Source organism: Zonotrichia albicollis, chromosome 1 (assembly GCF_047830755.1).
Source record: "Zonotrichia albicollis isolate bZonAlb1 chromosome 1, bZonAlb1.hap1, whole genome shotgun sequence".
In the NCBI taxonomy this organism is placed as follows: domain Eukaryota; kingdom Metazoa; phylum Chordata; class Aves; order Passeriformes; family Passerellidae; genus Zonotrichia; species Zonotrichia albicollis.
Genome location: NC_133819.1, coordinates 57261900 through 57275749, shown reverse-complemented (window position 1 = coordinate 57275749; position 13850 = coordinate 57261900). Strand labels below are relative to the sequence as shown.

The 13850-nt window shown below is 37.1% G+C and overlaps 1 protein-coding gene across 16 annotated transcripts in view; it reads left to right on the top strand.

The window, feature by feature from the left end:
* TNS3 (tensin 3) overlaps positions 1 to 12631 on the top strand; it is a 201999-nt gene extending 189368 nt beyond the window's left edge. For all 16 annotated transcript variants that reach the window (XM_026798154.2, XM_074542013.1, XM_026798159.2 and 13 more), the window contains 6 exons: positions 122 to 199; positions 1827 to 1904; positions 5944 to 6112; positions 7077 to 7145; positions 7273 to 7299; positions 8255 to 12631. In XM_026798154.2, the coding sequence (XP_026653955.1) occupies positions 122 to 199; positions 1827 to 1904; positions 5944 to 6112; positions 7077 to 7145; positions 7273 to 7299; positions 8255 to 8399 (566 nt within the window). In that variant the 3' untranslated portion in view covers positions 8400 to 12631. The remainder of the gene's footprint in view (positions 1 to 121; positions 200 to 1826; positions 1905 to 5943; positions 6113 to 7076; positions 7146 to 7272; positions 7300 to 8254) is intronic.
* Positions 12632 to 13850: the final 1219 nt, after the last annotated feature.

Below are 13850 nucleotides of genomic sequence, written 5' to 3'. Positions count from 1 at the left end.
ATTTTTAAAGTGAAGCAGAGGGGGCTCTTAGTCTATAAAATACTTAAGAGCAAACATAACTTAAGCATTCTAGTTGCCTACCAAGTTAACTGTGCATATCTTGTTACTTTTCTGTCCACAGGGAGTTTGACAGCTCTAGTGTATCAGCATTCCATCACTCCACTGGCACTGCCCTGCAAGCTCCTCATCCCAGACAGAGGTATGCGTGTTGAAGTACAGAAGAGATATTCCCAGCCAAGTTTTGCTTCAAAGTGTCAGTGTCTGAAGGCAGGTGAATGTGTCACAAGTTAAGATCGAAGCAGAAACTCAACAAGGAGAAAGCTGTGGGTTTGTTTTCAGTATTGGTGATGACCCTTATCCAAAGTGTGGTTGTGAGCATACTGGTACTGTGATATTCCAGTCATAAGCATATATTCATTGTGGAAATCCACGCAGTAATGTACCATGTGGGAAGACAAATGTCCTTCTTAGACAAGACATTATGCCAGTGTATGGTTAGATTTAACCACTCATTCAGGTCTGGTTAGCAAAAGGACAAGTAGATAAAGAGTAGATGGTGCCCTGAGTGCGACACTGGCAGGAAGAGTGTAGCAACTTGCACAGGTTCAGATATTGTTCAAGTAAATGATCAGAAAGCCCATGTTGCTTGATGGGATTATGATTCTAATTTTGCTTATACTGATTTCATAAACCTCTCTTAAGACAAAAACAAAATGCTCATGCTTGTCTAGTAATTCAGTTGTCTTATGTTCTCCCACATAAAGTTAACCCTTTAAACTTTTGTCACCGATCATGTGTTAATATACAAAAATAGCATTTGATTTATGCAAATACACCAATGAAACCATTTTAGCACAAAAATATGCTCTGGTAGATGTGATGAGATCTCATGCATTTATATGGTGAAACAGTGTGGAGGTTGGCTTGTTCCCTTTATCCCCCTCATCTAAGATGGAAAAAATTGCTCTGTTCTTCCAGAGGTACAGGTCTGGAACATTTACCTTGTCTTGAATAAACATACCACAGTGAAATTTTATTTTGGTTTTATTTTTTAATCCAATTTGATTATGCCTTTTAAGATGATTTTCTGTAGTTAATGACAGGATACATTGTCTGGAATATTTAAAATTGGATAACTGTAACTAACCATATGAATAGTGTCACAAACTGTGTTATGTTATTATGGCTCTCTTCCTCATTTGATTATATTCAAAGACAGCGCGCCTCATGCTAAATGCAGCAGCGAGATCTTTTTACATGCATGTATATACCTGAAATAACATGTTGGTGGACAGTTTTCTTTCTACTTTTAGCAATCAATTGGGAGGAAATGTTCCACTGCTGTCTTAATGGTTCAGATGTTTTTTTTTCAACTTAAGAAGAAGGTTTTGTTGTCATCCTCTGGATCAAAACATAAGTAATTGATTTCATCATGGTAACACAGAGTCTTTTTGTATAAATTATGCAAATCAAATAATACCATTAAAATCACACTAGTCAAGATATTTTTTGCTGTTGAGGGAATACAGGTATAAGTACTGTCTTAATATGTAATCATGTGAGTCCCTGCAGCATATGCCTGTGTTATGTCTTTCATTGTCAGAAAATAAAAGTTAAGCATCCTGTTTGCATTGCTCAAGGCAAAAAAAACCCTGATGGAACATAGATTATTATAATTGCAGATAAAAGGTGGTTTCGTGTTTCTGGCCAAGAGTTGTTCAGTAGATGAGATCACAATTATAAGTGTAACAGCTCATATGTGACTATGGACTTTGATTTGTTGATTTAAATCCATACAAGACATGCACAGTGTTTTCTGTTTGCAGATCCCTTGGAGGAGATAGCAGAAACTTCTCCACAAACTGCTGCAAACTCAGCTGTGGAGCTTCTCAAACAGGGTGCAGGTCTGTTAAACTTTTGTCCTTGTGTTTGACTTGTTTACCAAAGTTTGTATCTTACAGGCTGGGAGAAGCTGAAGCTTAGACTGGATTAAAGGATATATAAAGGTAGCAGTTAAATTTATTGTGCTGGGTAGAAGTGTAAAGGGCATTGTTAGGATACATACCAAGATTTTTCCGTTTTCTGCCACCAGCTCCTACATTCTGTGTTTCGTTTCCCATCATGTGTCTTGTGAGAATATGAGGTGTATGTAGGTTACTTCAAGCACAGTGATTTTTAAGCAGGACATTGTTTTCATAACTGATAAACTTTGAGAGGATGTTTTCAACCTGTGGTTGCAGAGGTTCAAGAACTGTGTGTGAAGTCTGCAAAAGCCAACTAAGTAAAGTGTTCAGTTAGGGTTAAGTTCTCATCATACGGGTTAACAATACCATTGTAAAATGCTTACTGTTGCATCAATCTGAAAAAAATATTAAAGAACGGTTCTCTTTACTTCACTTGGTGCTGCATTTTCTTAGGAAATGTCATGTGTCTTTTCCACTGGGTGCATTTATGGATTCTTATGCATAGTGCAGCAGCCATTCTGGCAAGTTGAGTTGTTTTACCGCAAGCTTATTTGGTGTGACAGAAGAACCATGACCAGAGTATATTCAAATTGTGTGATGCTTTGCACTGTTACCATATATGTATGGCTCTCAAACTAGGGTGTTTGCAAGAGCTGTGTAGAGGTGTGCTCTGCTTCTTATCTGCTTTGTTAGTGTGCATCTGATCCAGAGAACTAGTTAAACAGCTTGTCTGAAAAAGTGTGGTGACATTCTAACTCACCATATTGGATAATGCTCTGAGTACTTCTGCACAATCCAGGTTGTCTTTAGAAATGCGACCAACTGTGTTACTCTGCTGTACAGTGGGCATGTTCAGGGGATCCTGCCCAGGTCCTGCAGTGGTCGTTGGTTTTCAGGTTGCTCTGCATTCACCCAATTAGTGCCGTTTGAGCACAGGAATACACTACATTTGCCCCTTTCTTTTGAGGTTAGCCTGCCACTGGATCCACAAGTGAGTGTTGTGGCAAAGCATGTGTTTCTAAGAATGCTGCCTCACGCAGCATTTAGAGCACTTCTGAAGGGGCAGTTTTCAAACTGGCCAGCTCTGGAAAAAATGTTGCTGTTCGCTTGTGCAGCAATCTGCTTTGACTTCAAAATTTGAAGCACCACTTTGAGTGCTGTAATTGAGCAAGCATGCGTGGCAGAGGCAATGGCAAACCTTTGTGAGGCTGTGTTGTGAGTGAGCACATATTAATTAGCTCGCTAATTGGTGTTTGTTGCGGCCAACAGGGAAAAAAAACAGAGAATCAATTTTTGTAGAGCTTTACTTCCTATCAAAAGGAGCATATATTATCTTCCAAGAAATATTGGTTTCTCCTTGCTCAGACAGTGCTTTTCAAAGAAAAAGAATTATTCTTCAGCTGGGGCAGTAGTCAGATAAGTCTTTATGGGAGCTTTTGTATTATGGATCTTTTAGGTACTACATTTGGTTTTAGCCTGTTTTGATGTTTTTGTTGTTTTTAAACAAGGATTTGGAACCCAAATACATAAATTAGCTCTGAGAGGTTCTCAGAGTTGGGGTTTTTTTTTGCCTTGATACATCAGGGGTCCCTTTCCAGTCATAAAAGCATTCAAGTTGTGGAGTTCAACTCTGAAGTGCAGATTCAAAACATATAAATTGAGTCCTTTCAAAGAAACTTTAAAGCAGATATACTTACTCCCTGCCCTTCTATACCCACACTTCTCTCACTCCACAAGCAAAAAACCAGTGTGTTTTCCTAGAATGATTATTTTTTATAGCTCCCTGAAAAACCAAATGAGCATTTCCAGGTTCCAAGTGCTGAAGCTGACTAGAAATCCTTTGCTTCTTAGACACTGACAATTAAAGACTGGAAACCATACAGATAAGAGGCTTTTACCTAGAATACACCTTGCTTTATTAATCTGCTTGTTCAGCAACAAAATTTTCTGCTCAAATGAATTGCAGTTCTTAATTCTCTTTACACTGATACAGTCAAGAAACTAAGTATTCTGAACAAAGGATATTCCCAGTCTAAAAGCAGCATTGTTAAGCTGTTGCTGGTGGCACAGATGTGCTTCAAAATGTCACCTGTGAAAGAGAAAAGCAGCAACATTGCAGGGCAGCTGCATTGAACAAAAGGTCTTCCTTTTGTTGCAGCTTGGAGCATGGTTCCTCCAGGATTACTGTTGTCGCTACCTTGTCAGGCCATGCATGATGTTCTTTAATGACAAATCTTTCTGTGTTTCTCATTACCTTTCCTTTTTAAGCTGACATGTTTTCACTTTGCAACACTTTCATAAGTTTCCATTTATTATTTTCTGTGCTACAGAAGCAAAGGACAGTGTATTGGGTAACTTCTGTTAGAACTATCACTTTGAGGGCAATCTAGATAAAATGCTTGGAAATTTAATTTAGAAACAAAACCTGAAAACAGTCTGTTGACAGCAATGCACTGTGTGGCAGAAGGGGAAGGGACTCTGATGTGTGTGGCTGTGAAAGAAGGGAAACTTCCTGTTCTGGGGAAGGACCCACTGGATAGTGAAGAGCTTTAGATCTGTAGTGACCATACACAGTAATGTGGGGAGAAGAAGAGAGCTTATGGTTTGGAATGTTTATTACAGTTTTGAATTGGCTACTCATCATCCTAAGTCCTCTCTGCATGAATTTAACTGATTGAAGCAAAAGTTTTTGAAATTTTCACTGCAATGCAAAAATATATTTTTGAAATTTTACACTTGCAGATCAGATAAATGAAATCTCAGGATCCATTCCTTCACTGATGGACTCCAGAGCTTGAAGTTACTGGGCTGATCATTATACTGGAGTCAAACTTAGGCTTATGCACTTTTTAACTGTATGATTACTTGGTTGTTTTGAAAGTGCCAGTGTCTAGCTCTATAATTTTGTGCAGATGGTCATAGGAGAAATCTTAAGACAGATTACAGAATAGCTAAATAAAAAGATAAACTGTTAGATTTAATTTAATCTTTGCTTTCATAGTAATGTTGGCAAGCCAAATGAAACGACTAAACAAATGAAATGTAACCATGGTAATTTGTATGTGTCAGCTGACAGTTGTAAATTTTGTCCTGGATAACTATACAAGTGTTTTTACCAAACATAAAATCTCTTGGTGCTAGTGTTTAGCTATGGATGTGCATAATCATTCTTGCTTTTTCTTAATTTGTTTGTAAATTTGACTTTATACCATAGTTCCATTGTAAGCATGTGAATAATTCTGTTAATACCGTGTAATAGTCCATGTTTTAGATGCCACTGTACTATGTAGTAGTATAGAGTATACAGTACTACTGTATAATGGTATATAATATTAATACATACTTTCTAGTGCTCACTGCAGATTTGATATGAAACCATGTAAAAAAGTAACTGTTTGATAACCATAGAAACCAGTGAGTATCTATTTTATAGAGATATTTCAGAAGTCGCTAATATCTCTAGAAGAGGAATAGTACTTTTAGAAGTAAGTGCGTGCTGAAATAAAGAAAAGGCTTAAAAGTATATGTCAATAATTTTTATCAGCATGGAAATTGTTTTACTTGCTCTGAAATCAGTAAACATGCATAATACTATTAAAGAGAATTGAGCTTTGAAATAACCCTCAGTTCTTTCTGATGTGAAAACATTCTTGTCTTGCCAATCAAGTGAATGGTTTCCTTTGAATATAGTTTAAATATTTGAAACTGTAGAATGTGTGAATGTATGCTGCAAATGTGTATTTTCTTACTGGCTGATGTATTTTAACTTTAAAGCAAAATATCCCCATTCTTTCAGGAATGCCTTTACTCCAGTACTACTTACAAGTGTACTCTCTGGTGTTGCTTTGTATTTATTTAAATTTCAGGATATCTACAGGTAATAATAAATATATTAATTGGCTTTGATATAAAGGTGTCAAAACCAAAGAGAGAGTAAAAGGCCTATGAATCTCAAAATCTTTCCCCTCTTTCATTACAGCTTGTAACGTTTGGTACCTGAATTCAGTAGAGATGGAGTCCCTCACAGGATACCAGGCAGTACAGAAAGCTTTGAGCCTGACGCTGATGCAAGATCCATCTCCTATCTCAACCGTTGTCCATTTCAAGGTGTCTGCTCAGGGAATCACACTGACAGATAATCAAAGAAAGTAAGCAAATAAGGATGGGAAGGGATTATCTGTCCCTGGCCACTGTTGATTTGGTGTTCCTAGTTACATTTTGCAATCTCTGTCTCAGAGGATATCAGGATTATAGGAATGATGGTGACTGTGTAAGATAGCTGTAGTACAGGAAAATATATTTTAACATTGAGCGCTTTATTTCCACATGGTATATTTTACCTGTGGAAGGTCACTTTGATAGGACATTTTTTATTGTTATTTCTTAGGAAAGTAATGGCTTTACTAGCATTTGATATTGAACTTGTTCTGTGAAGTAACTTATCTTCATGATGTCTTCCACTAGTATCACTGAACAGAGCTGACTTAAGCAGATGATGTATATCTCCAGGATCTGAAACAGTGTTTTGGATAGACTGTAAAAAACTGTGATAAAAAGTTAATTTATATTTTTTTGTGGTAGCCTAACTAGCACTTGGAACAAACTCTTTCAATTAGAAAAATTACAATAACAAAAGAAGGACAGCAGGAATTCATTATATGTTAAAAAAAAAGTGCCAGACGTCTTCATTCCATGGGGTTTGCAATCATTTGTAGCAGATCACAGAACCTTTACCTTAATGGTAATGCCTAGGAGTGTGCATATTTTAAAATGTAATATGATCAAATTATTCGCAAGTTCCACAAAGTTGTCTGTCTCACTAAAATAGTATCTAAATGGCCAGTTTTTAGAAAATATACATTTCATACTCCTAACACTTAGCTTGAGAGTCAGTTTTCCTTTAGTTCAAAAAACTTTATGTTAGTGCTTTAAACATGTATTTATTGGGTTAGAGCAGTTCAGGTGGATTTCAAATTCACTCAAAGATAGCAAAAAAAAAAAGTCAGTATTAAATTAAGACTAAACACAATTTATTTTTCAGATTAAGTTTATTGTTTGGAATTCCAAGCATCTTTACTGTTTCTGAAATTAATTTTCTTTCTTCCTATACAGACTCTTTTTTCGGCGACATTATTCAGTCAACACTGTTATTTTCTGTGCTTTGGATCCACAGGACAGAAAGTAAGTATGACAAGCAGTATATTTAATACGTTATTTGTATTGTTCTACCAAAAAAACCCAACAAAAAACTAAAACTAACATTTTTATTTCTCCGATGTTTTTTTTTACTGTTTTCTTAATGGACAAGGTGGATGAAAGATGGTCTTTCTGCAAAGTAAGTAGAGTCTCTTTTAACTGAATATTTGGTGTCCTAAATTACTTTTGTCTGAGAAGTGGAAGGGAAAGCATCTGTTCAGAGACAAAAGTCTCTCATATCTCTGTAATTAGACATTAGTTACTTCATCTACACCTCTGCAAATTGGGGTCTAATTATGTGATGGGTGGGGGTGGGAAGTCTGGAGCCAGAGCTCATATGGTTTATTTAGATTGAGTGTCTGTGATTTGACTGTGGTTTCAGGCATTCCAATGATACTTGCTCTCTCAGTTTTGTGTTCCACCTGTCCAGCAAGGCTTAACACAAGGTTCTCTCACTTAGATTCATAGCTTTAAAAAAAAACCCTCTTCTAGTACATAGATGAAAACACTCCTAGTAATATTAGTGTATGGCATAAATACACGATTACCTGTGGATTGCAAAGTGTTTTCTGTTGAAGGCAAACGTTGTTGTTGCCCCTTAATCAAAAGAAATAACTTACACAGGGAGGCTCAGCGCTTGTTTCTGGAAAGGAACAGAAATAGATGGCTTAAATCCTTTTTCCAGTACTCTGTCCACTAAGATGTGTGGCCCTCTAATTCCTCTCTTTGGGCAACCCCTGACACACCACACCACAGCACACCACACAACCCCCAAACTAGGTTAGAGAACAGCAGTACCGAATCCGATTAAATATATCTCCAGGGTTATCAGAATGTCTCTGACAGTAAACAGTACAGGATGCCATATGGACAGAGTAGCAGGAAGGAGACAGTCTGCTTCCCTGTTCTGATTCTCTCCTGAGCTGGCTGGTCAATCTGGACCGCTGTGTTTAGCACCCACATGGAACCTTGTCCATCAGAACAGAGAAGTCTGATATGTGTGCTTGGTTTCTGCAGTATCTTTTCTGTTTTATGGAGTGAGGCAATGCCTATCTGTCAGTTCTCTGACATAACTTTGATTGCTGCCCTTGCAGAGTGTTTGGGTTCATTGCCAGGAAGCAAGGCAGTGCCACAGACAACGTATGCCACCTCTTTGCAGAGCATGATCCAGAACAACCTGCCAGTGCTATTGTAAACTTTGTATCAAAGGTCATGATTGGATCCCAGAAGAAGATCTGATGCCTTTCCATCCTTGATTCAGAACTCTTTGCTGGCTTCACTGAAGGAAATCACTGTGAGAGAGAGAAAAGCTATTCAGCAACAATGTCTGAATATTGTCATTCCCAATAATGAAAGCAGAGGATGATCTGTGTATTGTGTTTGCAAGACCTCAGGCTTTTATTTCAAGACGCATTATTTCTTTGTTTTTATATCCGAGGACAAAACAAAAGAAGCTGGGTGCCACCCTAAACCAGGTAGCCCTTACCTGAATGAAGCAAAAATGAAGAACTTTTCTCCTGATGAGTTCTAATGTATCTTCATATGCTGTTTCTCATAGTTTATTGGAGCAGAAATACTTAGTAGATTGCACTACTTTTTTGTTCAGGATGTGTTTTGTAAAGCCTCCTCAAAGACACTTGCCATGATTGCATCAATGGTAGTTATAGGCCTTGCAAACATACTTCTAGGAGAGTGATCATCTGAGGAAAACTATTTGATCTTCCCTATGTCTTTGTGATCAGTGATGAGAACTGAATGGAGAAACGGGAAGATGCATGTGAAGAGAACGTTTGTGCAAGTTGTTTTGTGGTAAGAAAGGAGTGGCAGTATGGAATATTCAGGAAGATTGCTCTGTATTTAGTGTTAAGAAGGCTGAGCTATTTTAGTTTCAAAATTTTTCAGTAGAGCAGAAGTGGCAAAACAAAAAGAGGTGTGAAAATCTGTTCTATAATTGAGGGGGGGGTTGTAATTTTTTTGATATGGAGAACTAGGCAGGGGAGATTAAGCATTTTATAATTACAGGATAAAAATGAGAGAATAGCAAAGAGAAAGATTGTATAATTTATGCATTTTTACCAGTGACAGATTATTTATAATGAATCTCAGATCTTGGTATGCTAGAGAGATAATTCTTAAACTAGACCACTGTTGAGCTTTACCTTTAGCACTAATTTGTGTAAGCAAACGTGTGTGTAGGTTGGGCCTTGCTAGAGAAAATAGTCTGATATTTTGTCTTTTGTCTTACAGTGACAATACTCTTCCCATTTTCTGCCTCTGCAATAGTGTTTTATTCCCCTACATAATATGTAATTATATTTATGGACTCTTCTACCCTATTATTTTGCTGGAGTTCTGAGGATTATTTTACCTTTTTTTTTTTCATCTATAGGAACTATATTGATTTGTTAGTCCTTGAGCTAGAGAATCTGAAAGTGAATGGAATTTATTTTGTTACTTCGTCCCATTTCTTGAGAGCATTTATGTCATGATTTCTGCATCCAGCACACTTGTACATATCTCTTTATCTTTCTTAACACATTGATATATGAAATGCATAAGAAAGTGCTATTTAGCTTTATGGAAAATTGATGCAGTAGGTTAGAGTGGAAGCCTGAAGTGGAAGGGAGAGTAAGCCACTGAGATCTCCTGTGCAGTTCCCATTCATTCAAAAAGAGCAGATACCCCTGTATCAGAACTGATGGTTATAATGCAACTTTAGTGGGGCAAGTGCTGAAAAATTTCATTGCTTCTATTTCTTTCATGTGTAGCTGTCAACATTATGTTAAAAACCTGAGGAATAAAATAACATTTTGTATTTTGTATGTTGATAGATGAGCCACTTTATCCACTTGTAGATTTTAATCCTTTTATCTGCCAATTTGAACTATATTTGCCCTGTATAAAATATGTTTTTTTTAACAGCTCTCTCTGTATTTCCTGAAGTGTTGGGGCCATGTTAAGCCTTTTTCAGTGACCATAGCTGAAGTGTTACCAAATTATTTGTGTAACTACCAATTTTGTGTAAATATGTTTTTTTAAGAGGAAAGTGAGGAGGAAGAGACAGAGAGAAGAAATACTTGAAGTTTGATGTATTTGGACCAGGAAGTGGTCTATTAGTAGCAGCAGGCATTGGATATCCGTAGAGGGGTGAAGCAATTCAAAGTGCGGAATTCAATAGCTACCATTGAAGCAAAAAAGGCAAGTACCTCTGATTAGTAACATATAATTCTGTTCTTTTGGCACAGAGGTATACTACTTAACAGTGTTTATGTACCATCCAAAAAAAGAATGCATTTCTTACAACTAGGAGCTTTGCTCCTTTTATAAAATATGCGAACAAGTTTTCTTTTAATATTCTTTTGGTGTAGTAAGGTTCCAGTTGTGTAATCTCATCACCCTGTTGGAGCCCACAGAAATTCTTCAGCTGACATTAAAAGTATATTTAAGTCCCAATTAGATTTTAAGCTGATGTGTCGTAAGAATTGAAATGAGGAGGATTTTTAAACTATATTTTTTCACTTATGTAGATAATAAATTTTAATGTATCTTCTTAGACACTAAGTGTTGGCCTTTGGGCTGAAAACAAAATGTCTTTTTTTCCTGTATATTGTCATTTCCATTCAGGACCTTATTTTATATTCCTTGTGCTTTCTCAAGGTGTGCTGAATTCAAAAGCATGAGGGATTGCATGCTGACACTCCTGGTGGTATTTTCTGGGAGTCTAGCTCTACTTGCTAAGTGGGAAAAAAGAAGTTACCCTGTTTCTCAGGGAGATTTTTTATTTTGCATTCCCTTGGATGGTATATTGCCATGTGCATTTGCTTTTTAATGAATTTTAAAATGGACAAAGCAAGATAGTTCAGTATGTAACATTATGTAGTCTGTGTAGAAAAATACTAATGGAACTTACATGTTCATGGCAAATATAAGATTAATCTTTATATAGCACTTTCAAGATTTTTGGTAGATATGTATATACAATTTCATAACTAATAGCAGCAAGTTGACACATATATTTAGCCAGACTCCTGTTAATGTGGTTCATAAATACACTATTACAATCATACAGTGTTAAACTACAAAAATGCTAAAAGCCGTGCTTTATATTAATGGTTTCATGTATCCAACCCTGTCATTATATATTTAGTATTTCTTTCTTGTTTTTTCCTACTAGTAAAAATTTTAAGTTTTTTTCTTCAAACTGTAAAGAAGCATCTAAAAGTCTTCAGTATATAAATGAATGTTCTATAAATTCTTTGTATAGTAATTTTCTCTGCTCTTCAGATACCACCTCTTTCAGATTATAATAAAATTACAAAAGTGAAATTCCACCACTCAGTGTCACAGGGCAGTCTATTCTGAATGAAAGTTACCTTCTGGCATTTGAAATCAGCTAATAAGCAAAACCTTCTTCATGAATAAAGAATAATTTGAGTGCTGAGGTTTAGTTGTAAGAAATGTTTGAGATTTCTTTCAAGGACTTCAGATGAGCGTGTTAGTGGTTCAAGTGAGTTGAAGTGTATGATTTTCCTATTTAATTTGTGGTTATAATGGTATAAAAGTATATATTGCTTGCATTGCATATTTCAGTGTAAGAAGGAAGAATATGATACCATCCTCTGAGATACTGTAACCATTTAACTTTGCCTCCACTCTGCTGGAAAACCTTCTTGAGGGGGCTGAGAAATTTAACCCCTGGCTGAAACAGTGCATCAGCCAGACAGTGAAGACTGACTTATATACATGCTTTATCAGGGTTATTTCTGAGACTGATAAACTCTGCTATGTCATGCTTATGCCCTTTCTGTGAGTGTCTTGGTTTGAAAACACAGGTGTCTGCTGAGGAAGGCAGGAGCCTCTCTTGAAATGGAAAATGTAAACTCCCTCCCTCTGAATTGTTTTAATTTTGAAATTAAGGGGCTCTCAGGCAAAGATATGGGAAAAGGAATAACAGTTCTTTATTAGGGGAGAAAATGAAAATAAAAAATGTAGTAATACAAAACAACACTGACAGAGAATATGACCTAACACCGTGTTGGTCAGGGTGTTGGTAGCAGTCCAGTTAAATGCTCACTGCACTCCTCCTGGAGTTACAGATGTGGTTCTGTTGAAGCAATGATCCTGTAGAAGGGTGTTTTTTTTTTCCTCTGAAGGCCCAGTCGTGGTGTAGATGGGCCTGGTCTTCCTCTGGGAATCCAGTGGAAAAGAAAGCTGCTGCTCTGGTCTAACAGGAGATAATAGAATACAGACCCCCACCCACATTTTGCAACCCAGGACAGTGAGGCATACAGTGGCAGGAGTTTTTCATTTCATGTGCTTGACTGTCATTCATCAGCACCAGTGATTGTGAGGTTTATGCATGGTTGTAAAGTGACATTTGTCTATTAAAAGTGTTGGTCTTTTATTAGAATGAGTTATAATGTGAAACAGATGATAAGGATGCAATAGTAAAATGATCTTTTGTGTCAAGAGTCCAGTCTCTCCTGTTAAACTTTTTTCCTTGAACCTGGATGCCATTGTGTATGTGTGCTGCTGTTAGGTGTATTTTAAGGCTGCTCTGGAGTGTCTTCGCTTCAGTGGAAGAAAATCTGCTTTCAGGATTCATCCTAGATAGTTTCACACTAGTTCATATGCAGTTGTTCTTATACCCATGTTCCCTTAGTATGAATAACTGTCCTCTCCTTGAGATATTTATAGCAGGAGTTCTGCTCCCCCTCAGTCTTCTTTTGGCAAGGCTAAACAAAAGCATTTGGCTTTTATGTGCTTTTGTGTTTGAAAGGCTGTTTTTTGTCCAATATGTAAATTATTTGGAGAGACTGTTAAGTATACAGCCAGACACTGTATAAAAAGGGGCATTAGCTGCTGCCTTCTAATTTTTAAAATGTTTGTATTAGCAAACTCTTGCAACCAGAAAACTCGGCCCACGAGATAGGCAGAGTAAATCTTTCATCTGCTTCTGCTGTTGATACCTAGAATAAAGGTTACAGTAATGTAAACTGTATCGGGGGTGTGGACGAAGGAAATTACAAGGGCAAATAGCTGAAGAAGTTTTTAAAAGCCAAAGTCAGAAACAGGAAGCTTGCAGGAGACCTAGCACATCTGGCAAGCTACCAAGAGGGCAATGGGGAGCTTTTTAGAGAATTAAAGGATCTTACTGAATAACTGAGAAGGGATTTGCATCACATGTCACAAGGGATATCAAATTGGAGCTGTTCCCTTTCTTTGAAGACATTTACTGTCTCACAACGTACAAATATTTGGACCAGTTTTAATGTTTTATTATTTGCAGAATCACAGGGTGATTGAGGGTGAAAGGGACCTAAAGAGATCATCTAGTCCAACTGTATAGCTTAAATAAGGACATCTAGAGCCATTTGCCCAAACAGCTTAAATTTACCAGGGGTAGAATCTCCAGTCTTCCTGATCAATCGGTGGTAATTCTTAGTCACCCTCACAGTGTTTCTTAATATTCAGAGCTAACCTCCTGAGTTTCAGTTTGTGCAAATCACCTCTTGTTCTGTTAAGGAGCATCACTGGAAAGAGTCTGGCACCCTCCCTGTATTTATACACATTGATGAGCTGAGCCCTCTTCGCCAGGGCACAGCTTCCACAGCCTCAGTTTTGTGTCATCAACAAACTTCCTGAGGATACACTCTGCCTGATCATTCATCCAGATTATTGATTAACAAA